Source organism: Otolemur garnettii, unplaced genomic scaffold, assembly GCF_000181295.1.
Source record: "Otolemur garnettii isolate 467f Iridium unplaced genomic scaffold, OtoGar3 scaffold00029, whole genome shotgun sequence".
NCBI classification, from domain to species: domain Eukaryota; kingdom Metazoa; phylum Chordata; class Mammalia; order Primates; family Galagidae; genus Otolemur; species Otolemur garnettii.
Window position 1 is genome coordinate 1,979,415 of NW_003852424.1, and position 27,166 is coordinate 2,006,580.

The 27,166-nt window shown below is 43.2% G+C and overlaps 1 protein-coding gene across 1 annotated transcript in view; it reads left to right on the top strand.

Annotated features, from left to right (window-relative positions):
* ADAMTS17 (ADAM metallopeptidase with thrombospondin type 1 motif 17) overlaps nucleotides 1-27,166 on the top strand; it is a 345,625-nt gene that overhangs the window by 50,483 nt on the left and 267,976 nt on the right. The window contains exons 4-6 of the mRNA XM_003788635.1: nucleotides 8,958-9,130; nucleotides 23,253-23,336; nucleotides 23,975-24,132. Of these exons, the coding sequence (XP_003788683.1) occupies nucleotides 8,958-9,130; nucleotides 23,253-23,336; nucleotides 23,975-24,132 (415 nt within the window). The remainder of the gene's footprint in view (nucleotides 1-8,957; nucleotides 9,131-23,252; nucleotides 23,337-23,974; nucleotides 24,133-27,166) is intronic.

The following is a 27,166-nucleotide window of genomic DNA, read 5'->3' on the forward strand; positions in this document are numbered from 1 at the left end:
GTTGCAGCCGTCATTGTTGTTTGGCGGGTCCGGGCTGGGGATTCGAACCCACCACCTTAGGTGTACGTGGCTGGCGCCTTAGCCGGTTGAGCTATAGGCTTCAAGCCAGTGCTGGGATGTTACAGTGATGTTTTGAGCAGCGGTTATAGGCCTCTTCCCAACTGCTCTTAAAACTTTATTTTTATATTGGTTCTGATTTTTCTTCTGTGATTGAGGATGGCCTCAGGAGAGACATTCTTTCACATCCCCTGCCAGTAGGAAATAGGAAAGGCAGCAAGTTCATTGGCGAATGTCTAGACTAGTGCTTCTGGTAGATGGATAATGTGACAAGTCAGACCCGTAGGGTGCATAAATGCGTACAGGCTTGTTGTTTGTCTCTGGGGCTTGTAAAGTTTTCAAATAAGTATTTAGACCCTAATAACTGACAGCAAGAGAAGCAACATCATGGTGATGATAGAAGCAAGCCTAGCCACAGGATTTGGGTATGTTCAGATGCATCTGAACCGTGTTAGCCAAGGGCTAACCTCCTCAGAGGGAGGAATAATTATTATCCTGTTTTGTAGACAAGGACATGCAGCCTGGAAGTCCATGGGCAGAATCTAAACAGCTTGGTGGGATGTCAAAACTGGGCTACTATCCGCTAGCTTTGCTCCCTTCTTCTTAGTTGAAGGAAGTGACTTGGGAGTATTTCATTTTGGTACATTTATGTTAAGTTCCCTAAAAATTAATCCTGTTATTAATTGGTAATTTAAAAGAGTTTTAAACAGTTCATTCAGCTAAGTATAATTACGGAATTCCTGCTGTACACCAGGCAGTGCCAGGTGCTGAGGTACGTCTTTAAGGGCACAGTCTGGTCAAGAAGTCAGGTGTAGACACATGAAATGGACAGTGTCCTCTGCGTAGCTCAGAGGAGGATAGTTGAGGGTAGAGCATTAGGCACTGCAGGACCCCTTGAGATTGGCTGTCCAGGTCCCCCACCAGCTGGGCCACTGGGGACTCTGAGGGCATGCGTGTGGTCTCCAGCTCCCGTCTCCGGCTCAGTCTGGTTTCAGCAGACTTTCAAGCACCATGCCCGTGTTTACTTCTGGTTTCTAGGTTTGGATTGGTTTTTGATGTGGACAGCCATGTGTCCCATGTAGCAGCCCAGCCTAGGGGCCCACAGACTTTCTGTCTTTTGGGTTGGCTGCCCAGTGGAAGCCTCTATTAGGCAGTGCCACTAGCAGAGAGCAGGACTTCCTACCAACTAGTGTCATTTTGATTCAGGAAACGTGTGTCACCATCTCACCTCTGTCATTTTCCTCTCTTGGAGTTCTGTGTCCCTCACTCCTCCCCTCCCCCTTGTTCTTCTGGCCCTTCTTCTGGGGGCGCTAATTGTTCTCCCTGGACCAAGGGACCCCTCAGGCTTGTAATACATGGATTGAAATTCTTTTTGGAATTCCCTTTAATGACTATTTTACTTTTAGAACTTTTGATGTTATTGAAAGTTCTTATAAGATACAACCAAACAAAATTAATGGTCTCATTAGCTATGAAATATTGTCAAAAACATGCCTATTGCATCATTGGGCAGCCCCCATTTGTGGTCTTCTTGATATTTTTATTTTATAAGTTGATGTTAAGAAGATATTATCTTTCCCTAAGGAATGATATCCTCCCTCCTGCTCCAAGAGAATGACAAACCTACCATCTAGCCTACTTGCCTTTTTTCTTCCTTGGGTTTCAAGAAAGTTGGAACCAAATTTCAAGGCAGAACTGACAGTGGTTAGTCTGCCTGGGCTGGGATCCCAGTCAGCTAGGTTAGTAGCCTGGGGCAATGTATTTAAAAAATACATCTCTTTCTGGCTCATTTTGCACTTCCACAGAGTGGGATGAAGCCCTGAGTTGATGGCAATGGGGCAGCTCTTGCAGGTGGCGTTACTCTGCTATGTTTTTTTTTTTTTTTATCACCAGAACTACCATCTTGACCCCTTATTGCTATATTTATTTTCTTTTCTTTGTTTTTTAGTTTTTCTTTATGCTTAATTTCATTTTATTCATTTATTATTAATATTCTGGGGCCTACTTTCATTTTAATCTATGTATTTTTGAGGCAGTCACCTTCAATCTATGCAAAGAGGTCACTTGCAAGGGTGCTCGGACCCTTTTCCTGCTGTGTGCCTATGTCTCCCACCTAGAGATTCCTTTGCTGGAGGTGGTCCTGGCCCTGGGGGTAAACTTGGTGCAACACACAAAGTTTATTTATTTATTTATTTTTTTGAGACTGTCTCAAGCTGTCGCCCTGGGTAGAGTGCCATGGTGTCATAGTTCATAGCAACCTCTAACTCTTTGGCTCAAGCCATCCTCTTGCCTCAGTTTTTCTATTTTTAGTAGATATGGGGTCTCACTTTTGCTCAGGCTGCTCTCGAACCTGTGAGCTCAAGCAATCCACCCACTTCAGCCTCCCAGAATGCTAGGATTACAGGTATGAGGCACTGCGCCCGGCCGAACCAAGGGATTCTGATGGAATTCCCCCTGCCCTGCCCACAGAAGAGCTAGAGAAACCCATCGTCTGCATCTTGAGAGGGGATCTGTTTCTGGCATCTCTCCCAGATGTTGAGAGTTCAAGATTCTTGTTGTCCACTGCCCCGTGTGTCTAAAGTGAGGACATTTTTGTATTTGGCTTTGGTGTGCCCATTTGTGTGTTTGACTACAAGTTTAAGTTTGTTTGTTTGTTTGTTTGTATTTTGAGACAGAGTCTCACTCTGTCACCTTGGGTAGAGTGCTGTGACATCATAGCTCACAGCAACCTCAGACTTCTGGGCTCCAGAGATCTTCTTGCCTCAGCTTCCCAGGTTCCACTGATCTTCTTGCTTCAATCTCCCAAGTAGCTGGGACTACAGGCACCTGCCGTGATGCTTGGCTAGTTTTTCTATTTTAAGTAGAGATGGGGGTCTCACTCTTGCTCAGGCTGGTCTTGAATTCCTGAGCTCAGGCAGTTCACCACCTTGCCCTCCCAGATTGCTAGGATTACAGGCATGGGACCCCGCACCTCAGCCTACAAGTTCAAGTTTACATCTTCTCATTAGCTCTACAAGCACATTGGAAGCCAGGTAACTGGTTCCTAGCAGTGGCATTCGTCTTTGTCTTCTCGGCCTGACGCACTTTCTGCCCTTCCACCTGAGCTGCCCAGGGCACTTGGGGAAGCTGCCTCTATTTCCTCTGCCCCATTTGTTTTTTCTGCCCTCTGATCTTGCTTCTCTAGCTAGGAGAGGCTTATTTTCCTGTGTTTGTACAGAGAATTCTTCCCTGGAAATAGCATTGGCAGAACTGGAGACGCCAGGATCCTTTTTGTGTAGCAAAAAGCAGAGGAATGCAGGAAGGGGTTTTGGCTGTTGGACTGCCAGGCCAAATAGCTTGTGACATGTGTTGTTTTTCCCTAATAAATACCTGGATACTGTATTGTTTTTAAACTAAAGGAGTATCTATTCCATATAGATTTTGATAAGGTAAGGTTTTTTTTTTCTTTTAGTTTTCAAAGTGAAAAACTGGTAATTGATGACAATTTATCTATTTGCTCAGCATTTTTCTCTGAACTTTTAGAGTAAATCACAGTTTGAACATTCTAAAATTATACTGAGAATACCATTTATTTCTTCCTTGTTTTTGTTCTCTTTCTCATCTCGTTTCAAAAGGATTTAAGGTATTATATAAATACGCAAAATTTTCTTTTTTAATGTATAACTGAGGCAAAAGAAGTGTAAATGTAAGAAAAATACTATGAAGCCAGAACTGAAAATCTTCCAACTCCAGTAATGTGCTGGCAGAAGACCCTGCTGGGTTTAACTTCAGTAATGATCCCTGATGTCTGTGACAACAGAAGAAGGTTTGAGGCCTGACATGGCTGTGGTGTCCTCATCAGTGGGGTGAAGGCCACCGCTCTCATTCCCCCAGCAGCTGGAGGCAGCTGATGGCCAGCAGAGCTTGGAGAGGGCCCCAGTCGGCCACACGCCTGCCTGCCAGGCTTAGACGTCTCCAGTGAGGTTAAAATTCAGTACATGTGTTATTCTCAAGTTTTTCTTTTTACTTTTGAAGAAGCTTATTCCACTATGAATATTGACATCTGTGAAACCTTGTCTCTTTGGGCGTGCTGATGCAGTTTAGGGAATCAAAGGTAAAATGTATTATGCTGCTTTTCTTTCTGGAAGGAAAGGCGTGGTTGTTGAAAGCGACGTAGGCCTGCGCTGAAGGAATCGTTGCTAAAAACAGGGCAGAGAAGGTTGAGATGCACTCCCATCTTCCACCCCCCACTGCCCTTTATCCTGGCCACCACGCTTGCATTGGAAGGGAATGTAGGTCCATGGTCTCTTATCTGCAATTCTAAAATTCAGGTTTTAAAAAATTCAATAGATTTAGGGGTTATAAGGAGTTTTTGTTACATGGATGAATTATATAATCGTCAAGCCAGGGCTTATGGTGTACCTGTCATCCAAATAGGGCACAGTTATACATAGTACCCAGTAGATAATTTTTGATCCTTCACTTCCCTCCAAGCTTTCCCCCTTTTTAGTCTCCACTTTATATAACCACATGTACCCATCATTTAGTTCCTATTTATAAGTGAGAACATGTTATTCTGTTTTTCTGTTGTTGAGAAACTTCATTTAGGATAATGGCCTTCAGTTCCATCCACGTTGCTGTAAATGATATTTCATCATGGTATATACTATGTACACACCACATTTTCTTTATTCACTCCTCAGTAGGTGGACACTTAGGTTGATTCTATATCTTTTCTGTTATAAATTGTGCTGCAATAAACATATAAGTGCTCATGTCTTTTTTATGTAATAACTTCTTCCTTTGGGTAGATACCTAGTACTGGGATTGCTGGACCAAATGGTATGTCTACCTTTAGTTCTTTGAAAAATATCCATGCTGTTTTCCATAGAGGTTGTACAAATTAACATTCCCACCAATAGTGTCTTAAGTGTTCCCCTTTCACCATATCCATGCCAGCATCTACTGTTATTTAGATTTTTAGTAATGACCATTCTGACCAGGGAAAGGTGGGATCTCATTGTGATTTTTAACTTGTATTTCCCTGATGATTAGTGATGTGCAACATTTTTTTATTTTAATTTTTTTTTACCATTTGTATCTCTTCTTTAGAAAAATGTTTATATTTTCTGCCCACTTTTTCTTTTTTTTGAGACAGAGTCTCACTATGTCACCCTTGGTAGAGTGCTGTGACGTCACAGCTCACAGCAACCTAAAACTCTTGGGCTTAAGTGGTTCTCTTGCCTCAGCCTCCCAGTAGCTGGGACTATAGGCACCCATCACAATGCCTGGCTATTTTTTGTTACAGTTGTCATTGTTGGTTAGCTGGCCCGAGCTGGGTTCGAATCTACCAACCTGGTGTATGTGGCCAGCGCCCTACCCACTGAGCTACGGGCGCCACCCTTCTGCCCAGTTTTTAATGAGGTCATTTTTTTTTTTTCTTGCTGATTTGTTTGAGTTCTTTGTGGACTGTCTATGTGGTATTGGCCTTTTGTTGGATGTATAGTTTGCAAATATTTTTTTCCCATTCAGTAGGTCATCTGTTTACTCTGTCGATTATTTCTCATTCTGTTTAGAACTTTTTAGTTTAATTAAGTCCCATTTTGTTTTTGTTGTATTTGCTTTTGAGGTCTCAGTGATGTTCTTCAGGCCATTGTCCAGAATAGTTTTCCCTACATTTTTTTCTAGAATTTTTACGGTGTTAGGTTTTACCTATAAGTCGTCAATCCATCTTGTGTCAATTTTTGTGTTTAGTGAGACATAGGGATTCAGTTTCATTCTTCTGCTTGTGGCTCACCAGTTTTCCTAGTACCATTTGTTCAATAGGGCATCCATTCCTCAGTGTATGTTTCTGTCTGCTCTGTCAAAGATCAGTTGGTTGTAGGTGTATGATTTCACTTCCAAGTTCTCTATTCTGTCCCATTGATTATGCGCCTACTTTTATACTGGTACCATAATGTTTTCGTTACCATAAACTTGTAGTATAATATAATTTGAAGTGAGGTAATGTGATGCCTCAGGATTTCTTCTTTTTGCTTAGGATTGCTCTGGGTATTCTAGATCTTTTTTTTTTTTTTTTATGAAAGTTAGGATTATTTTTTCGAATTCTGTGAAAAATGATACTGGTGTTTGACAGGGGGTCTGTAAATCACTTTGGGCCTTATGGACATTTTAACAATGTTGATTCTTTTAGTCTGTGGGTTCTCAACCTTCCTAATGCTGTGGCCCTTTAATACAGTTCCTGTGGGTTGCAACCCACAGGTTGAGAACCACTGTAATCTAATTCATGAACATGGGGTGTTTTTTCATTTGTTTGTGTCATTAATTATTTCTTTAATTAGTGTTTTATAGTTTTCCTTTCAGGGATCTTTCACTTCCTTAGCTGAGTGCATTCCTGGGTATTTTATTTTCTTTGCAGCTATTATAAATGGTGTTGAGTTCTTGATTTGATTCTCGATTTGACTGTTATTAGTGTATAGAAATGCTACTGATTTGTACACATTAATTTTATAATCTGAGACTTTACTGAATTTATGAAGTCTAGGAGTCTTTGGGAGGAGTACTTAGGGTTTTCTCAATATAGGATCGTATCATTGTCAAATAGGGATAGTCTGACCTCCACTTTCCCAATTTGGATGCCTTTCATTTCATTCTCCTGCCTGATTGCTCTGGCTAGGACTTCTAGGACTATGTTGAATAGACATATTGACAGTGGACATTCTTGTCTTATTCCAGTTCTTGGGGGAAATGCTTTCAACTTTGTTCAATATAATGTTGGCTGAGGGTTTTTCATATATAGCTTTTATTATTTTGAGGTATGTTCTTTTTTTGCCTAGCTTGTTAAGGGTTTTTATCATAAAAGGCTGCTGGATTTTATTGAATGCTTTTTCTGAATTTATTGAGATGAACATATGCTCTTCGTTTTTGATTGTTTTTGTGTGGTGAATCACATTTATTGTCATTAAACAATCCTTGCATCCCTGGGATGACGCCTACTTGATTATGATGAATTATTTTTTTTAATGTGCTGCTGGATTTGATTTGCTAGCATTTTATTGAGGAATTCAGCATCTATGTTCAGGAGGATATTGGTTTGTTCTTTTCTTTTTTTATTATGTCCTTTCTGGCTTTGGTATCACAGTGATACTAGCTTTGTAGAATGACTTTGGGAAGATTCTCTTCTTCTTAATGTTGTGTAACAGTTTCAATAGGATAGGTACCAGTTTTTCTTTGTAGGCTTGGTAGAATTTGATTGTGAATCCATCTGATCCTGGGATTTTATTATTAGGAGACATTTTATTGCTGATTCAGTCTCGCTATTCATATCATCTGTTCAGGCTTTCTATAATATTTCTACCTAATCCAATATTGGGAGGTCATGTGTTTCCAAAAGTTTATCTGTTTTCTCTAGATTTTCCAGTTTGTATGCATAGAGGTATTCATAATAGCTGTGGCTAATCTTTTGTTTTTCTGTGGTGTCAGCTGGAATGTCTCCTTTTTCATTTCTGATTGAGCTTATTTGAATCTTCTTTTTTGATTAATTTAGATATCAGTCTATCAATTTTATTTATCTATTTGAAGAAACAATTTTTCATTTCCTTGATCCCTTATATTGCTTTTTTTCATTTCAATTTTGCTTAGATCTGCTCTGATCTTTATTTCTTACCTTCTGCTAGGTTTGGTTTGGTTTACTTTTTTTTTTAGTTGTATTTATTTGTATATCTTTATAGTGTACAAGTGATGTTTTAATACAACATAATGTGAATTAACCAAATCAGGGTAATTGGGAGTATTGATCACCTCAGGCATTTCTTTGTGTTAGGAACATTCCAATTCTACTTTTTTAGTTAAGTATACCCTAACTTATTGTTGATTATAGTCACTTTGTTTTGTCAAATATTCTTCATGCTATCGAACTATATAACTATAAATTTTGCCCCCATTTTATTGTCCCCTCCCAATACCTTTCCCAGCCTCTGGTAACCATTATTCTACTGTCTGTCTCCATGAGATTAATTGTTTTAATTGTTTAACACAAGTGAGAAAAATGCAAGATTTGTCTTTCTATACTTGGCTTATTTCACTTAACATGATGTTCTCCAGTTCCCTCCATGTTGTTATAAATGGCAGGATTTCATTTGTTTTGGAGGTAACAATATTCCCTTGTGTATAAGTATTGTGATTTCTTTATCCATTCATCCACTGATAGACACTTAGTTTGATTCCAAATCTTGGCCATTGTCAATAGTGCTGCAACAAACATGGGAGTGCAGATATGTGAGGGCTGTCTGGAAATTATCCAGCCATATAATGCGAAAAGTGGAAACGTACATGGATGGATACTTTCTGGACAGCCCTCTTATTTTCTATATACTTAACTTCCATCCTTCAGATACACACCCAGCAGTAGGATTTCTGGCTCATATGATAGTTCTATTTTAGTTTTTTGAGGAACCTCCATACTGTTCCCTATAGTGGTTGCACTCATTTACTTTCCCACCAATAGTGTATGGTCATTTCTCTTTCTCTATAACCTCACTGGCGTTTATTATTGCCTTTGCCAGTTCTGTCATCAACCTGTGGTGATTTCAGATCCCTTCCCACTGGGTCCAGGCTTCCTTTTCCTCTATGTCGATTCTCAGTGTCCCTCGGAAGGGGCAGGTTTTCTCTTTTGTGGTATTCAGCTCTATTCACTTCTTGGCTGTGGTGGTGGGCAAGAATGAGCCCCACTTAACATCTGACCTCCCCAGCTCTCTCCCTTCTCCTGAGTCAGCTGGAGGAATGTTGGTGGGCATTGGGTCCCTCTATGGCCAGTTAAGAATGATCATTCTCTTGGGGATGCTCAACAGAAGGCCTTTTTGTTATATGGTTTTGGATGTCAGTAAGCCAAGGACTACACAAATGTCTCCACTGTTTTCTAGAAAAGAAGAAGCTGAGGAAGGGCAAGCTGTCACAGGACTGGCGGGAGCGGAGGAATGCCATTCAGCTCACCAATGAGCGCACAGTGGAGACCCTGGTGGTGGCTGATGCAGACATGGTGCAGTACCATGGGGCAGAGGCCGCCCAGAGGTTCATCCTTACTGTCATGAACATGGTGAGTCTGGGGTTGGGGTCCTAACGTGGTCGGCTCTGTTTTTTCCTGTTGATAACTCTGGAAGCAGATGCTGTGTTCTTTCTTTGCAGGAAAGGAAAAAGATGACTTGGGGATGGAGGGACACAGCCTTGTGATCCCCAGACATGGCAGAGGGTGGGCAACTGGGAGGCTTCCCACTGGGAGAGTACCTGCCCACCCACCAGCTCTGCCCCAGTGTGGGGTTGAAGTAGCTGAATCTGCTCAGGGATTGGGCCATTAATTACCAGGAAGGTAATTAAGACCCTTGTTATACAAAAGACCCCTGCCAAGGGCATTCAAAATTGAGTGAGTCTGCTCTAGGAAGTCAACAGTTTAGTGTGAGGAAACAACTTTACTGGAAAATAGAGTTTGTCTTGTGCCAAGAGAGAAGTGGGCAGAGAGAGGTCATCTAGTTGAGGGAAGCATGGAAGTCAAAGAAGCCTGTGTTTACATCTGATTTATTGAATGGGGATGGAGGAAACCCTCTTTACATGATGCGGTGGGGGAGACTGTACTCCTCAAATACTAGACCTTTAAAGGCATCCTAGTCTCACCCTCCATCCATGTTCCTGGCAAGTATTTCAGGTCCTTCCCTTGAAAGGCAATAGAAGATGGAAAAAAGCATTTAGTAGAAACATCTGCAGGGGCCCCTCGGGTCCAGATATAGGGCTGGTTTAGGATCACCCTGCAGCAAGGAGACTTCATACATGAGTAAACCCTAAGCAGAGAGGAAGTGCTTGACAGTCTGTGTCTAGGTGGCAAGGTCACACAGAGGGAGCCAGGCCTGGAGGTCTGGGCTCCATGTAGGGAGGGCAGGTGGCTGGACTTGGCTGGAACAGCCTTGGAGGGGCCTTAGCATATGGATGGAGGTGAGGACAGGGTAAGGTGCAGGAGGAGGGTCAGGCATCACGAGGGAGGAATGTGGGCTCTTCCCTGAGGAGTGTGGCTGCTCTCTGGAGGGGGAGGGAGCAGTGTGCACTGGTAGATGTGCAGAAGAACAGACCAGTAGCTGTCTGCAGGGAAGGAGGGCGCGGAGCATCAGGGAGGGAGTGCATGTGGGGACAGAGTAGCAGCTGAGGAGCAGGAGAGGGATGGAGGAAGTGCTGGAAGGAAAGCAGGAATCAGTGACAGGCAGCATGCCAGGGTTGGAGATGCAGGAGGAGGTGGTGAGGGGAGGTGCCACGCCGAGTGCCTAAGTGGCCAGCAAAGTCACTGGCTGAGAAGAGGAGCAGAGAGCTTGGGGTCACAGCCAGGACAAGCTTGTTCTGTCCTGGACAAGCTGAATTCAAAGTGGTAGATTGGGATGAAGGTCTTGGCTAGAAACAAGGACCTGCATTTCAGGCTATGGCTGGCAGCTGAAACAGGGGGAGTGGCCAGCACCGTCTTCACATAACAGGCCCTTCTGCAAAGCATGCTGTTGATGGAGGTCCCCGGAGACCCTGGGTTAGTGGCCTGCCTCCAGACGCGGACCTCAGTGGTCACAGCGTGAGGATACTGTGTTGCTCCCACCTCTCCTTCAAAGTCATAAACTCTGGGAGTTCTGTTAACTTTATTTTTTTTTTTTAACTTTTTGCAGGTTTCTTTTTGTATGTTTTTGTTATGGTAAAATACATAGGTAATATAAAATTTACTATCTGCACACTTCAAGCATGTTCCCCTTGCTGTACAAATATCACCCCCATCCATCTTTCCCAAACTGGAACTTTGCACTTGCTAAACACCGGCTCCGCGTTGCCCCTCCCACAGCCCCTGGCACCCACCTTTTTGCTCTCTGTCTCTGTAAGTCTGACAACTCTAAGTACCTTAAGTATGTGAAATCATACAGTATTTGTCCTTTATGAACCAATGGCTTATGTCACTCAGCAGGATGTTCTCAAAGATTATCCATGTCATAACATGTGTCCGATTCTCCTTCCTGCCTAAGGATGAGTGCTGTCCCATTGTGTGGCTATGCCACATTTTGTTTGTCCACTCATCCATTGAAGGACGCTTGGGTTACTTCCACCTTTGAGTTTTGTCGTGAATAATGTTACCATGAACTTGGGTGTGCACACATCTGTTCAAGTTCCTGCTTTCAGGCTCAGTGCCTGTAGCTCAAGTGGCTAAGGTGCCAGCCATCATATACCAGAGCTGGCAAGTTTGAACCCAGACCAGGCCTGCCAAGCAACAATGACAACTACAACCAAAAAATAGCCAGGCATTATGGTGGGCACCTGTAGTCCCAGCTACTCAGGAGGCTGAGGCACAAAAATCCCTTAAGCCCAAGAATTTGAGGATGCTGTGAGCTGTGACGCCATGGCACTCTGCCGAGGGCGACAAAGTGAGACTGTGTCTCAAAAAGAAAAAAATGTTCCTACTTTCAATTGTTTTGGATCTATACCTAGAAATGAAATTGCTTTGGTTTACCGTTTACTGGTGCTTGGCCCTGGCTCCCCAGAGGTATTTCCATGTTCTTCATTTGCACAAACCCAAGTCTGCTTGGCAGCTGCTTAATGACAGGCCCCAGCATTCACATCTGTGCAGAGGAAGCCCCCGAGAAGGCTGGGGCTGGCTCTGTACCATACTCTTTCATCTGCAGATTTTTACATCTCATTTTAAAAAATTATCCAGGGCACAAGTGCAAGGAATAAACATTTATTACAACAACTAAGGTAGTAATAAAGCAAAGCTTCCAGTTTTGATATTTGCTGTCCTGACTTATCACCGGGCAGAGAGGGGTAGGAATGGTACATGGAGATGTCCTTATCTTCCCCCACCTCTAATGTGCTGTAAGGACTAAAGGACAGGGGCTCAAGAGTTCCCTTCCTTGATCCCACTGCTTGGGCACATCTGGGGCCAACCAGGAGCAGTCTAGCTTTAGGTGTTAACTAAGGAGGCACACCCCACCAGGGCAACCTGCGGCATGAAGGGCGCAGTGCCATGACACTCAGCTTTTCCATTGTCTGTACTTGGGGTTTCAGGGTCTGTCTAATCAGGACCAGAAAGCACATGAGAGCAGAGTCCCCAGGCCCCTTGCACAAGTGGGCCCGCACCACCCTGCAGCAGCCCTTTCTTGCCGCTCCAGAGGCAAGTTCTGCTCAGACATGATGTCTTGTTTGAAATGAGACCATTCCTCACCACCACCTCCCATTTCCAATCCCTCAAATCCTAGTATAGGAAATCCAAAGTATTTTCTCCTGCCTGAGGCTGTTTTTTAAAAGGGATTTTGGTTAGTAAGTGAGATAACCTTTAAGCCAGGAGGAAGGGGAAGGATTGTGGCTGGGACTGGGAGCCCTGTTATTAGATGAGCCCCACCCCTCGCCCCCAGCTCGGGAGCAGCAAGCAGGAACATGATGCCATCTGCCCCCTCTAGAGCATGTTTCTGTGGGGTGGAAGTGACTCTGTCTCTTTAACCCCTCTGGACTTGGAAAGAAACCCACCAGAGTGCGTTGCTGCCTTCTTTCCAACACATTTCTCTGCAGGACGTGGGAAATAACCTCCCTGGTGCCAGTGGCACCCTCCCATTTCAGTCTCTGTGGCAGGAGCCCAGCTTGCCCAAGCAGACCACTCTGGCTCCCGGGAGGAACTGGAGCAGGCCTCTGTTCCCAACACAGACCAGGGGCTGTAGCACCTCAGAGGACTGACACCACACCCCAAACTGGGAGATACTAGGATAAACACAAACCTGTACACTGTTGGAATAAAATGGAGTTCAGAAATTAACGATCACATATGATCAAATGGTTTCTAATGAGATTGTCAAGAGCATTCACTAGAGAAGTGGCATTCTTCAAGAACTGACCAGGAGCAGTGGCTCATGCCTATAATCCAACCACTTTTGGAGGCTAGGGCAGGAGGATTGTCTGAGTCTGGGGGTTCAAGACCAGCCTGAGTAATATAGTAAGATCTTGTCTCTAAAAAAATTTTTTTAAAGATCAGCTAGCCATAACAGGAGGCTGAGGCAGGAGGATTCCTGGACCTCAGGGGTTAGAGGCTGCAGTGACACTCCTGGCATTCTAGCCCAGGCAACAGAGGGAGAAATACCTTGTCTCAAAAGAAAAATAAAAAAAGGTGCTGGGATATACTTATGTGGAAAAGAACTTAGAATAATAAATTTGCAGACACGAAAAGTAGAATGGTGGCTGCCAGAGACTATGGTAGAGGGGAATAGAGAATTGTTTAGTGGGTGCAGAGTTTGAGTTTTGCAAGATGAATGTTTTGGAGATAGTGGTGATGTTGTATGTCAGTATGACTATATGTGGTGTTACTAACTTGTATGCTGAAAAATGTGTAAAATGGTGAACTTCTATTATATATTATTGTACCACATTTTTTATTTTTTTCCTTTTTTATTTCAGATTAATATGAGGGTCCAAATGTTTATGTTACATTGTTTTCAGTTCTAAGGTAAAGTTCAAGTTCAAGTTGTAGTTGAACCCTTCACCCATGGGGCATGCTGAACACCCTCACGTTGTGCACATTGGGTGAGAGCCTGCCAGTTGCCCTCCTTTCTCCTCCCACCCCCTTGCTAGACTATACTTGTGTTTTTTCTTTTTTGTGGGCATGTAGTTGTTTACATATTGGTTTCATATTAGTATCGAGTACATTGGATGCTTTTTTTTCCCCATTCTTGAGATGCTTTACTAAGAAGAATGTGTTTCAGCTCCATCCAGGTAAACACAAAAGACGTAAACTCTCCATCGTTCCTTTTTTCTTTTCTTTTTTATTTTTTGTTTTGTCCTTTCCATCTTTTCTTATGGCTGAGTAGTACTCCATGGCATACGTATCCTGCAGTTTGTTAATCCATTCATGGGTTGATGGGCACTTGGGTTGCTTCTACCTCTTGGCAATTGTGAATTGAGCTGCAACAAACATTCTAGTGCAAATGTCCTTGTTATAAAATGATTTTTGTTCTTCTGAGCAGATACCTAGTAAGGGGATTGTGGGATCAAATGGAAGGTCAACTTTTAGTTCTTTGAGAACTCTCCACACTACTTTCCATAGAGGCTGTATTAGTTTGCAGTCCCACCAGCACTGTAAAAGTGTTCCCCCTTTTTCCACATCCATGCCAGCATTTGCATATTCAGGATTTGTGATGTGGGCAAATTTCACTGGAGTTAGGTGCTATCTCAGTGGTTTTGATTTGCATTTCTCTGATGATTAGGCACGATGAGCATATTTTTCGTGTGTTTGTTGGCCATTCATCTGTCATCTTCAGAAAAGTTTCCGTTCAAGTCTCTTGTCCACGTATAAATGGAGTTGTTTGCTCTTTTCTTGTTAATAATTTGAATTCTCTATAGATTCTAGTTATCAGCCCTTTGGCAAATTTGTAGCATGCAAATATCTTCTCCCACTTTGAGGGCTTTAGTTTGCTTTAGTTGTTGTACCCTTAGCTGTACAGAAGCTTTTTTAGCTTGATCCTGTCCCATTTATTTATTTTTGGTATTGCTGCAAATGCCAAGGGAGTCGTCTTCATAAAATCTTTTCCCAGGCCAATGTTGTCAAGCATTTTCCCCACACTCTCTTCTAGAATTTTATTTTCTCATGTCTTAAATTTAAATCTTTCATCCAGTTAGAGTCAGTTTTTGTCACTGATGAGAGGTGTGAGTCCAGTTTTAGTCTTCTGCATGTGGTTAACCAGTTCTCCCAGCACCATTTATAGAATAAGGCTTCTTTTTCCCAGTGCATGCTTTTTTTTTTTTTTTTTGGTTTATTGAAGATCAAATGGCAATGTGTGTCTGGGTTCATCTCTAGATTCTCTATTCTATTCCATAGATGTATATCTCTGTATCACTATAGACTTGTAGTATAATCTGAAGTCTGGTAATGTGATGCCTCCAGATTTGTTTTCATTTCTAAGTATTGGCTACTTGGGTTTTTTTTCTTGACGCCATATAAAATGAAGTACTATTTTTTCAAGTTCTTCAAAGTGTGACATTGGTGCTTTGATGGGGATTACATTAAATTGTAGATCACTTTGGCTAGTATGGACATTTTAACACTGTTGATTCTTCCTAGCCACGATCATGGTATGTTCTTCATTTGTTAATGTCTTCTGTTGTTTCTTTTTCTCAGAATTTCATAGTTCTCTTTATTATAGAAATCCTTCACATCCTTTGTTAGATATATTCCTAGGTATTTCATCTTCTTTGGAGTTACTATAAAAGGTATTATGTCTTTGATTTTATTCTCAGCTTGACTGTTACTGGCATATATGAAAGCTACTGATTTGTGGGCATTGATTTTGAATCCCGAGATGTTACTATGTTTTTTAATCACTTCTAAGAGTTTTGTAGCTGAGTCTTTGAGGTTTTCTAGGTGTGAGATCATGTTATCTGCAAACAACAAGAGTATGACCTCCTCTGTCTGCATTTGAATACCCTTGCTCTCCTTCTCTTGCTGATTGCATTGGGTAGGACTTCCAGCACTATGTTGAATGGCAGTGGCGAGAGTGGACACCCTTGTCTAGTTCCAGTTGGAAGTGGAAATGCTTTCAGTTTTACTCCATTCAGTATAATATTGACTGTGGGTTCGTTGTAGATGACCTCTATCAGTTTAAGAAATAGCCTACCTATGCCTGTTTTCTTAAATGTTCTTGTCAGAAAACAATGCTGGATTTTGTCAAAAGCCTTTTCTGCACCAATTGAGACAATCATATAGCCTTTGTTTTTGATTTTATTTATATGGTGAATTACATTTATGATACATATGTTGAACCAACATTGCATCCCTGGGATAAGACCCACTTGATCACAATGTATAATTTTTTCAATGTGTCGCTGTATTCTGTTTGCTAGGATCTTACTGAATATTTTTATATCGATATTCATTAATGATATTGGCCTATAGTTTTCCCTTTTTTGTTGGGTCCTTTCCTGGTTTTGGAATCATGTTGATATTTGCTTCATGAAATGTGTTGGGGAGGATTCCTTCCTTCTCTGTGTTTTGTAATATAGGTACTAGTTCCTTTTTGAAGGTTTGAAACTGTCTGCTCCAGGGCTTTATTTTTTGGAAGATTTTGTATTGTTGATGTAATTTCAGTGCTTGAGGTAGGTCTATTCAAAATTTTCAATGCTTTCTTGTGCCACAATTTTTAAAAACATCCTGTGGATTATCTTTCTAGTATCTGTAAGCTCATCAAGGTGCGACTATGTTTATACTTTCACCATTATTTACTGAGTGTCTGGCACCCATGCAGGAGATGATTCAGAAGCATTTGTGGAGTCTGAACACATAAATGAGTGACGGATGCCATATACTCACTTCCTGTGCAAAGGATATAGAGCTGAAGTCATAGAAACAAACACTGGCTTTGCTTTTTTAATTCCTTTATTAATTTACTTCTGAAAAGCTTTTGGATTCCAAGCACATCACCCAGATACACTGTATTAAAACTCTGGTAGAAAGTGTGTCTGCATAAATGAAATTAGTGTCTACTCCTCCCACATTGATTTTCTGGGAGGGTGGTACAAGGTGGAGACGATAAAACCAAACAAATAAAAAGAACACCTGGCCGCTATGAATAGCTCATCCTCCTGGGTTGTAGCAGACCCCAAAGTGCTAGAAGAAATGGCTACTGTCAGAGCAGACCTGCTGTAGTCATTCTTAAGGCCCCGTGAAGCCCGGAAGAGGTACCAATGAAAACTGGCATCACACCAAGTGGTCTCCTTTCCCAACAGGGGAGAAAGGAGTTGTCTAAACCCGAGGGCTCTAAGCTGGCCTCTTGTATTAGTGGGGGTTTTGATTACAAACAGCAGAAGCTAGATTGGGGCTAACTGAAGTAAGAAAAGGAATCCCATCTTTGGAGGTTTAGAGGGAGGTGTCCAGAATCAAAAGGAGTGTTGAGTCGCCAGGCTTAGAATTTGGGGGAAAGTTTGAGGGGAGTGGGCTGAGGAGGCCAGGCAGGAGGAAAGATGAAGGCTGAGGTCAGGCTGGTCATGTGTCCTGAACACTGACTTCTGTGCTGGATCCCTGTGGCCACTTCTCTGTTCTGGGAACATCTCCCACCTGCCTGCTGCCTCTCCTTCCGGAAGCAGTGCCCTGGAGGGTCTCTAGGGAAAGGCCGCTCTCTCTCAGACTGCTGGGGTGGGCAGAGCGGGTCTCCACCCACTTTGGTGTCTATGGTGAGAAAAGCATCCCTACCTTTTTTCCAGAGCTTACCCAGTGGGAAAAATTTTCCACAACAAGAACTGCAGCTATTTGACCCCTAAAAAATAAATAAGAAGAAGAATCAATTAAAACTCCCACACAAAGGCTAGAAAAGAGATTCGCTAATAAGACCCAGAAATTCCACTCTTGGATATGTATAGAAACAAAGGGAGGACCTGGAAGAGGTATTTGCATACCCGTGTTCACAGCAGCACTGTTCACAACCTCCAAGGGGCAAAGCTACACAAGTGTCCATTAAAGACTGACTGGATGAACAGAGTATGGGATGTGCCTACAAGGTATGTTGCTCAGATGTCAAGGGAAGGAAATTTTGACACATGACACAACTTGGAGGAACTTTTGAAGACATTTTGATAAGTGAAATAAGACAGTCATAGAAGGAAAAATACTGCATGATTCCACTTAGAGGGTATCTAGAGTAGTCAAATTCATAGAGACAGAAGTTAGGATGAGGGTGACAGGAGTTGGGTCAGGGGGTGATGGGGAGTTTTTTAAGGGGTGCAAAGTTTCTGGTTTGCAAGATGAAGAGTTGTGGGCACACAACAGCATAAATGCACTTAATGCTGTGGTTAAATACACAGTTAACACACGTGTATATGCTTGAAATGGCTAAGATGGCAAATTTTACGTATTTCACTGCAAAAATTAAAAAAAGATACACTGATTCCACTTATATGTATTTATTAGGTCCTTAACACGTGGTGTGACTCTGTTCCTCTGTCCTCTTCTGGGATAGAGTAGGGACCACAAGAAGAGGTCTCATCCTCATGGAGCTCAGGCAGTGGGAACCACAGACAATAGTCAACACATGTATCAGTGAGATGGGAAACTGGAGAGCGGTAACTGGTGTGCAAAGAAGTGAGTGATAGCACACGACGGAGGCAGTCAGGGCCACTTCTGTGAGAGGTGTGACTCTCCCGTTTCAGGGGAAAGTGTTAAGCCAACATGAGGGGGCAGCCAGCGGGGTCACCTTGGTGTTTGGGAGACACAGAGAGAAACTGTTCCTGGTGGGTGATGGGGAGGTCAGAGGGAGTGTGAGAAGAAGTGGGCAGGCCAGCCTTGCAGGGCATGGAGGGTGGGCTTTTTTCAGTGCTCTGGGAAGATGCTACAATGGGCTTAAGCAGAAAATTGAAACTCATTGGTTTGTTTTAAAGGATGCTCCTGTCCGCTTCCTGTCCAGGGAAATGGAGTTATTTGCCCAGCTCTGTGTCACCCGTATAGGTCCCCAGAGAAGAAGAATCCTCCCAGGCTGGGTGTCCATGCTGGCCCCAACTGCAGGGCTTCCTCGGCTTGGCTGCTGTGGCTTTCCCACATGTGCTGTCATACCTCTTTACCCTTTGGTTGGGGTGGCAGTGACACAGGAGCAAGAACATTTTAAGGAACAAATTACAGATGGAAACAGGTGGTGCTGATACCAGAAGCCCTGGGTTTGGGCAGCCAAATTGGAAAATGGAACCACTCAACAGAGCTATGGTTGTTCTTAGCTTCCTTAACAACCACGGAGTGGAATGAAAAACCGGAGACGTTCCAGGCAAGTTCTGTTTGGAGGGAAAATGACATAAATTGTATTCAATTGCCATATGGAGCAGACGACAAGGCTCTCTCTGGTGACTAGCAAAACTAACATGGTGTTAGGGCACTCACCATTTCTCACACTGCAGTGGGAGTTGGAAGCTCAGGGAAGGAGCAGTGTTCAACACAGGTGGCTGGCCACCCCCAGCACCTGTGACAAAGTGTGTCTGGGGTGGGCTCTCTAATGTGCATTTCTACAAATACACAGGTGATGTGGGTACTGCTGCTTTGGGGACCCCAGTCATAGGCCCTGTGCTGGAGGACATAGCCCCTTCCTGTTTTGGAGGTCTGAGAGTGTCACCCACAGGTCACTGTCAGTCCCTTGGTGCGCAGGTGGGCAGTGCCCTCACGAAAACCCTGCCTGGCACGATGAGCAGCTCCTTCCCACTGCTGCTCCTTCTCTGGTCCCTCCTCACTGTGTGCCCAAATTGCCCAGCCAGGGGACCTACAGTGTGCTGCTGGCAGCAGGCCCACTTGGCCCCCAGGCTGCCAAGGAAATGTGACAAAGGCAGCCAGAGCTCTGAACGCTTGGTGAGGCACAGCCAGAGCTGGCCAGAGACAAAATTTCCAGACGATTGGCCGCACTGTTCCCTCCCCAGCTAGGTGTCTCCCTAAACACTGTGCAGACTTTGCCTCTAAGATGTTCCCTAAGCATGAGTTTCCAAAAGATGGGGAGACTTGGTTACATGTCTTTAAAGCCTGTGTTCTGTGGCTGTCATATTTTCGTCTGGCTTGTGAGGCTCAGCACGGGGTGGCAGGGAGACCCTGCCCTGTGTTTGGCTGAGCCCTGTCAGAGTGTGGTTGCCACCCAGCAGGTGACAAAATGCTCTAGCTGTGGTCAGGCTCTGACACCTGCTCCTGGATGTCAGTGCCCTTATCACATGTCCAGGGGAAATGCCTCCTGACAGGCTTATTAGAGAACATTATTTAGAGCAGCAGTTCTCAACCTGTGGGTCGCAACCCCTTTGGACCGTATTAAAGGTTTGCAGCATCAAGAAGGTTGAGAATCACTGATTTAGAGTATGAAGCTTTTAAAAAAAATTAATTCATAGTTTGAACTGTAGTAAAAGACACATAACATGAAATTTACTATGTTAGGCGCTTTCAAGTGTACAGTTCAGTATTGTTAATTATGTTTGGTTGTAGTCTAACCAATCTCTACAACTTTTTTATTTTGCAAAACTGAAACTCTGTACCCTTGAACAACTCCCAATTGTCACTTTCTCTCAACCCTTGGAGCATGAAGCTTCTACCCCATCTCACAACCCATCTCACACCTCTTTCTTTGTATTTGTTCCAAGGGAAATGACAGAGCTTTGCCATAACAGCATATGGAGCACCCATGGTTCTGAACTGTCATCAGCCCTGCTAGGAGAAAAAGGGCAGTTTGAACAGGGGACTTGTTCCTGTAGTTTTGTTCTTCCTGACACTTGCCGCACTCCATGCAGATCTGAACTTACCATGTTACCGCGTCATTTCTTCATCGTGTTCTTCACTGGCTTTGGTTGTGGCTGGAGTCAGTGTTACAGGCAGTGTTTAGACTGAAACCAAACATTGTGCAACCTGAATTTTCTTGCTCATGATTTCAAGTTTTCATTCTTCTTAATTTTCATGTGTTGAACCAAAGTTTACCAGTTTGGGTCCAATCCTAAATGCTGGATATTTCTGGAAACATTTGAATTACAGCCATCGGGCAGTTCAAAAAATATCAAAAAAAAAAAAAAGGAAAATTGTGAGGTTTCCCTTTTTCCTCCCAGGCTTAGGTAATGAATATGTGACTTTAGAACTGCCTTGTGGATTGTGCAGTATAAAACAAAAATGACAACTAGTTTGTTTGAAATTTGGGGTAAAATAAAATAAGACCAGAGCAACCAAATGTGTTCTGTTTTTCCTGGGAAAGAATATTAGAAAGATAAATTTTATTTAAAGAATAAAAGAGATTTTACTTAAAGGTAGGTTTTATTTAAAGAATAGTTTTCAAAGAGCAAAATTCAAAGAGCAGAGACACAGCCAGTTCCTTTATCATGGACATGCTCAAACACCCCATGTTTGGCTTCTGCTGTGTGTGGCTGGGAGTGATGGTGTTGACCAGCTCGGCTTGGCCTGCGTTGACCTAAGCTGTGGAACTCACATGCTGTATTGATAGCATGAATAGAAAGTTTTAAATGCCCTGCTCACATTTTCTCCCTTCTTGGCTATGTCTATGAGAAAAGAACAAGGCGAGTATTCAAAAAGTTCCCGTGGCTGTGCCTTCCATGCATTGTGCGTATTACCACCTTCATTGCCCTCCGCAGGTCCCTCCCTGCATCCTGCTTTTGCCAAATTATGGAAAAGGGGGCTCAACAGGGTCATAATGACCGGTGGGCTTCTTTCCATCCATGTCAACTACTCTGATCCTTTGCCTTATTTGAGGTTGCCTTCCTCTTCTTGAAACACTTTATTTGATTTGATGTTGAGGTCCTTATGATTAAATTCTGCCAACAGGGGTGCAAAATTGAGAAGGACGTGTCCTTTTCTGTTACTTTAGCCATTTTCAAGAACAGACTTTGGTTAAAATGAGGGTTTGGGGGGAGAAAGAAGGAATGTGGACTTGTAGCTGGATAAGGCTGAGTTTGCACTATGTCATCATTGACTGGCTGTGGGTCTGAGCAGGCGGCTCTACCTCCATGAACCTGTTTCCCAGCTGAGAGTGATGGAGGCACCAACTTTGGTGGGCTGTGGCGAAGGTTAGAGATGACACAGCCGGTGCACAACAGGCATCCCCCTTCCCATCCCCTTGCTCAGGGTCCCCGGAGTCTCCTGCATGAAAGCCCAGAATGAGAGTTTTGTCTTTTCTGCCAGAATCATCTAATGTTCTTTTTTTTTTCAAAACCACCAGTCCTAATATATTTTTTTAACTCACTGATTTCTAACTTAGCTTTCTGTGTAGGCAGGCACATGTGTGTGTGTGATTTTAGATGAATATTTTGGGTAATCCATTTTTTTTTTTTTTTTAGACAGAGTCTCACTATGTCACCCTTGGTAGAGTGCTGTGGCGTCACAGCTCACAGCAACCTCAAACTCTTGAGCTTAAGTGATTCTCTTACCTCAGCCTCCCAAGTAGCTGGGACTACAGGCACCTGCCACTACACCCAGCTATTTTTTGGTTGCTGATGTCATTGTTGTTTAGCAGGCCTGGGCCAGGCTCGAACCCGCCAGCTTTGGTGTATATGGCCAGTGCCCTACTCACTGAGCTACAGGCACTAAGCCTGGGTAATCCATTTTTAAGGGAGCTTTTTGGTTCCCTCAGAAAACTTTTTCAATAAAATCTGGGTTATGTTCCGCACATATGTATTTTTTTAAATTCCAACAAGGCTATATATGGACACTGAAATTTAAATTCCATATAATTCTTTCATTTTATTTTCCTCCTGGGAGCACATGGCTGTATTTTTAATATTAGTTTCTAATTAATATGATTTTTATGAATAGAATTTGTATTTTAGAATAGTTTTAGATTTATAGAAAAATTAATCAGATGATACAGAGAACTCTTATGTACAGTTTCCCCTATTCCTCTATACTTTGATATATATAATGCACCCTTTTTGCCCAAATTTTGAGTGAAAAATAAGGATGTTCATTAAAATAGTATGGCTTGAGAGAGAGGTAGCCTAGGGGGCCTCCAGGGGCCACTGCCCCCTCCTGCCTGGGTCTGTGGGGTTCCAGTGTGGGAGGACCCAGGATTTGTGGACCAGAGCAGCCTCTGCTGAGTACCGCAATTGGGAGGGGGCAGTGGAGGGGCACTCAAGGTGGCTGATGGCAAAGGGAGCCAATTAGCCTTAGAAACTTCCTCCCTGCCAGCCAGGAATGTGATTATCTCAGCTGTGGCCCTGACATGCCAGGGAGGAAAGGGCTCCCAGGAGAGAGGGAAGGAGCAGCCTTCATGTTCACAGAGCCAGTGGCTGTGGGCAGGGGTGGGGTGGGGGGGGTGGTGTGATCTGCATGTCTACCAGGGAAGCCTTAGCCCTGCCCAGACTGGCCAAGAGCTGGCCCCTTTGTCAAGGAGCATTTTCCTAAAAGTTTGGGCCAAAAACGTGGCTGCACATTATATACAGGAGCACATTTTATGTGACAAAATATGTTATTAATATCTCACAATGGTAAATATTTGTTATAATTGTGAATTGTAAATACATTATTATAAATGTATAATAATGTATGCTATCGATACCTTATTATAAACTAAAGTGTATACTTCAGTCACACATTTTGTACACATTTCATTCACATTTCTTTAGTGTTTATTTAATATTTTTTTCTGTTCTAAGTTCTCATCTAGGATACTACTGTATTTTTATTTTTATTTTTATATCCTCATGTATTTATTTTTCTCTTTTGATAGGTATACAATATGTTCCAGCACCAGAGCCTTGGAATTAAAATTAACATTCAGGTTACCAAGCTTGTCCTGCTGCGCCAGCGTCCTGTAAGTCCCCGTCCACCCCTCTCAGAGCATGCACTTCTCAGTTCAGCCCCTTCCTGGCTTTACAGACTCCATCAGTGTGGGAGGAGGGCAGGTGTCACTACTGAAGCAGGGCCTGTGCCTGGGCTCTTGTCTCACAGGGCCCTAAGCAGTGGGTGCATGCACATCCCCCACTCCACTCCCAGAGGTCACATACTTGGCTTTCAGACATAGCTTGATGGTGAGGTCTTTGGAATCACGGCCTCCCTACTGAAGCTACACTCAACCTTTGACCCCAATTGGATTCCCCATAGCATTATTTTCTGGTCTTTCAGTAGTGCATCTCCACGTGACAGTGTTTCCTGCAGAGTTGAGAATGAATGTGAGATTGCAGGACCAGTGCTTGGTTTAGTGCACTGCTGTATTTAGGAAAAAGAAAGATGCTTTCCTTTAATGGCACCTGTGGTCTTCGTTTTAACTTACAGATAAGGCCCCTGATAGTCTCCTGCTGGGTCTGTACCTGATACCCACTAGGGTCAGGCTTTTGTTTGGGGCAGCAAGTCATTCAATGATATCGCAGCAAGTAACTGGCTCCACCTCAACATCTACACTCTGGCTTCCCTGTGTGTTGGCCTCTCTGACTGACCCTCAATTTCTGCTAGGCCAAGTTATCCATCGGGCACCATGGTGAGAGATCCCTGGAGAGCTTCTGCCACTGGCAGAATGAGGAATATGGTGGGGCACGGTACCTTGGAAACAATCAGGTTCCAGGCGGGAAGGATGATACACCCCCTGTGGACGCTGCTGTGTTTGTGACCAGGTAAAGCTGGATTTGACTTGTGCCTGTAACTGACATGGGAAAGACTTGGGAGTAGGGCATGTTCTTAGGAATTCAGGCTTGGAAGTCAGACATGGGGCTGCCTGTCTGGGCTTATCAGTAAGATATTAATGGTATAATCTTCTACCAAGGCAGGTAAAATGCCCGAGCTCATAGCTGCGTCACATGGCATTCTCCCTATGTGTCTCATGTCTAAATTCTCCTCTTCTCCTAAAGACACCATTAGCTGGCTGAGAGCCCACCTGAATCCAGTGTGACCACATCTTAACCAAATAAGTTCCCATTCCCAAGTAGCAGGGTTAGGGCATGGACTGTGTCTTTTTTACAGGACACAATTCCGAATGTAACAGTTGTAGATGTGGAGTATTTCATCTTTTTCTTATGTCTCTGAGGAGAAACTGGTTTTCTCTGGTGGCTTTATTTTAATAATGTAAATAAAATGTGGTCACACCAAAATCTCCTTTTAGAAAATATATAAAAATGTTTCTTGGTAAATTAGCTGATTAGATTAAAAATACCAGAATTTTATTAGACTTGTTGGGAATATGTCAACTTTGAATTTAAAGCATATTGTTTTTAATTTAAAGAAACCACTTCCTAAATTATATCTTTTCCTTTCCTTTCTCAGTTTAGAAGTAAAGTTGTGGAAGGGAGAGCTTTTATCACAATCTTGAGCCTGAATTCAGCTTGTTTCTCCACAGAAAGATAAATCCCATTTAACATTTGGATTTTGAGTCAAGAAAGGCTCCTTGGTTGTACCTCCTGGGCCATGTGCTATAAACCCCTGGCTGATGATAACCCAGAGCCAGTTGGGGAAGTTCTGGGGCCCTGGCATCAGGCAACGCAGCTCTCTTTTCCTCTTGAAGATCCCAGAACATGCATATTGCCACTACCAGTCACCAAATAGATGCCTAATCACTCTTGTAACTGATGCATTGACTACCACCCCCAGGGCTTAAAATGTGCTGTGTAGCAATCTGATCCCGTCTGAGAGCAGTTGCTGCTTTTACAGGATATTGTTAAATACATGTCTCTAATGGGACATTTTAGAGAAATGCCCTGGAATAATTCTCATTGCCTGTGATATGGCTGGTATACTAGCAGACACCAAGAAAAAAGGGAGCAACATGACCTGGTTCATGCTTTTGAATTGGGCTTTCATACCCTGGTGAATACTGGGGACCTCCAGGTCCACCCTTCCAGTCAGTGTGGCCACCTACCCTTACTGGTCTAATAGCACTTTGCCATGGCATTTGAGCCTGTGGGACTTTTTTAGAGTACCCTGAGGGTCATGGTGTTGAGATTTTAGAGTACCCTGAGGGTCATGGTGTTGAGATTTTAGAGTACCCTGAGGGTCATGGTGTTGAGGGTACCATGCTTGGAGAGTGGATTTGATTTGGGGAGTAAGAAGGTGCCCTTGGGACCATGTTTATGTGTGACCATCAGTTAATGTGACTGATTTTCTAGGTTTGAAGGCCTTTCCTAGAGAAGAGCTCTAAATAACTTCATCTTTTGAGTATATGCAGCTAATATTCCAAGGTTTTTACTTGGACAGTGGTTTTTCTAAAAACTATATAAAAAATCTATAAATTTAAGAGATTTGTTAAAAAATAATGAAAAACTTATGGAAATATTCCCTGTATTGGAAAAAGTTTTCTCTCTTTCCTGATGTTTCTGTTCATTGGGTGGAGAAAGTGTTTGTAAGTGGTCTTGGTTTGGGAATAAATAGCAGGGTTTTTGTTTTTTTTCCAGAGGCAAAAAAATGTCACCATAATTAGTGCTGACAAATTTTCTGGATTAGCCTTTTAGAAAAAGCCATGGGGGCTCGGTGCCTGTGGCTCAAGTGGCTAAGGTGCCAGCCACATACACCTAAGGTGGCAGGTTCGACTCCAGCCTGGGCCTGCCAAACAATGACAGCTGCAACGAAAAAATAGCCGGGCGTTGTGGCAGGTGCCTGTGGTCCCAGCTACTTGGGAGGCTGAAGCAGGAGACTCGCTTGAGCCCAGGAGTTGGAGGTTGCTGTGAGCTGTGATGCCACGACACTCTACCCAGGGGAACAGCTTGAGGCTCTGTCTCAAAAAAAAAAAAAAAAAAAGAAAGAAAGAAAAAAAGCCATGGGCAGATATGAACGCACAAAGATGCCACCAGTTAGAGTTTCTTTTCACTTTCTGGCTTCCAACAGCTTGCTGACCTCAAGCTGGTAATAATTTACACAAAATAAAAAGGAAATATTTTGTGTACACGTTCTTTTTTATACCTCACACCTGTTACAAGGGCCACTATAAAACAAAATAAAAACCAGAAAATGACACGTGTTGGAAGGATATGGAGAAATCGGAACCCTTTTGTACAGCTTTGTTGGGAATGTGAAATGGTATAGCCACTATGGAAAGGAGTGTGATAGCTCCTCAGAAAACTAACAATAGAGTCACCATGTGGTATTTGTACACCCACGTTCACAGCAGCAGTATTCATGAGGGCCAAAAGGTGGGAGCAACCCACTGTCAGTCAGTGGAGGAGTGGGTAAAACAACATAGTATTACTTAGCCTTAAAAAGGAAGGACCCTCTGACACCTGCTACAACGTGGCTGAACCCTGAGAACATTATGTTGAGTGAAATAAGCCAGTCACAAAAGCATGAGCTGCATAATTCCACTTATATGGGGTCCTAGGAATACTCAAGAGCGCACGGACAGAAAATAAAATGACGGGCCAGGCATAGTGGCTTAGGCCTGTAATCCCAGCACTCTGGGGGGCCCAGGTGGGTGGCCTGCTTGAGGTCAGGAGTTTAAGACCAGCCTGAGCAAGAATGAGACCACATCTCTACTAAATATAGAAAAATTAGCCGGATGTTATAATTAGCCTGTAGTCCCAGTACTTGAGAGGTTGAGGCATGAGGATTGCTTGAGCTCAGGAGTTTGAGGTTGCTGTGAGTTATGATGGTGCCACAGCACTTATCCAGGGAGACAGAGGGAGCCTCTTGTTACAAAAAAAAAAAAAAAAAATGAAAGAAAAG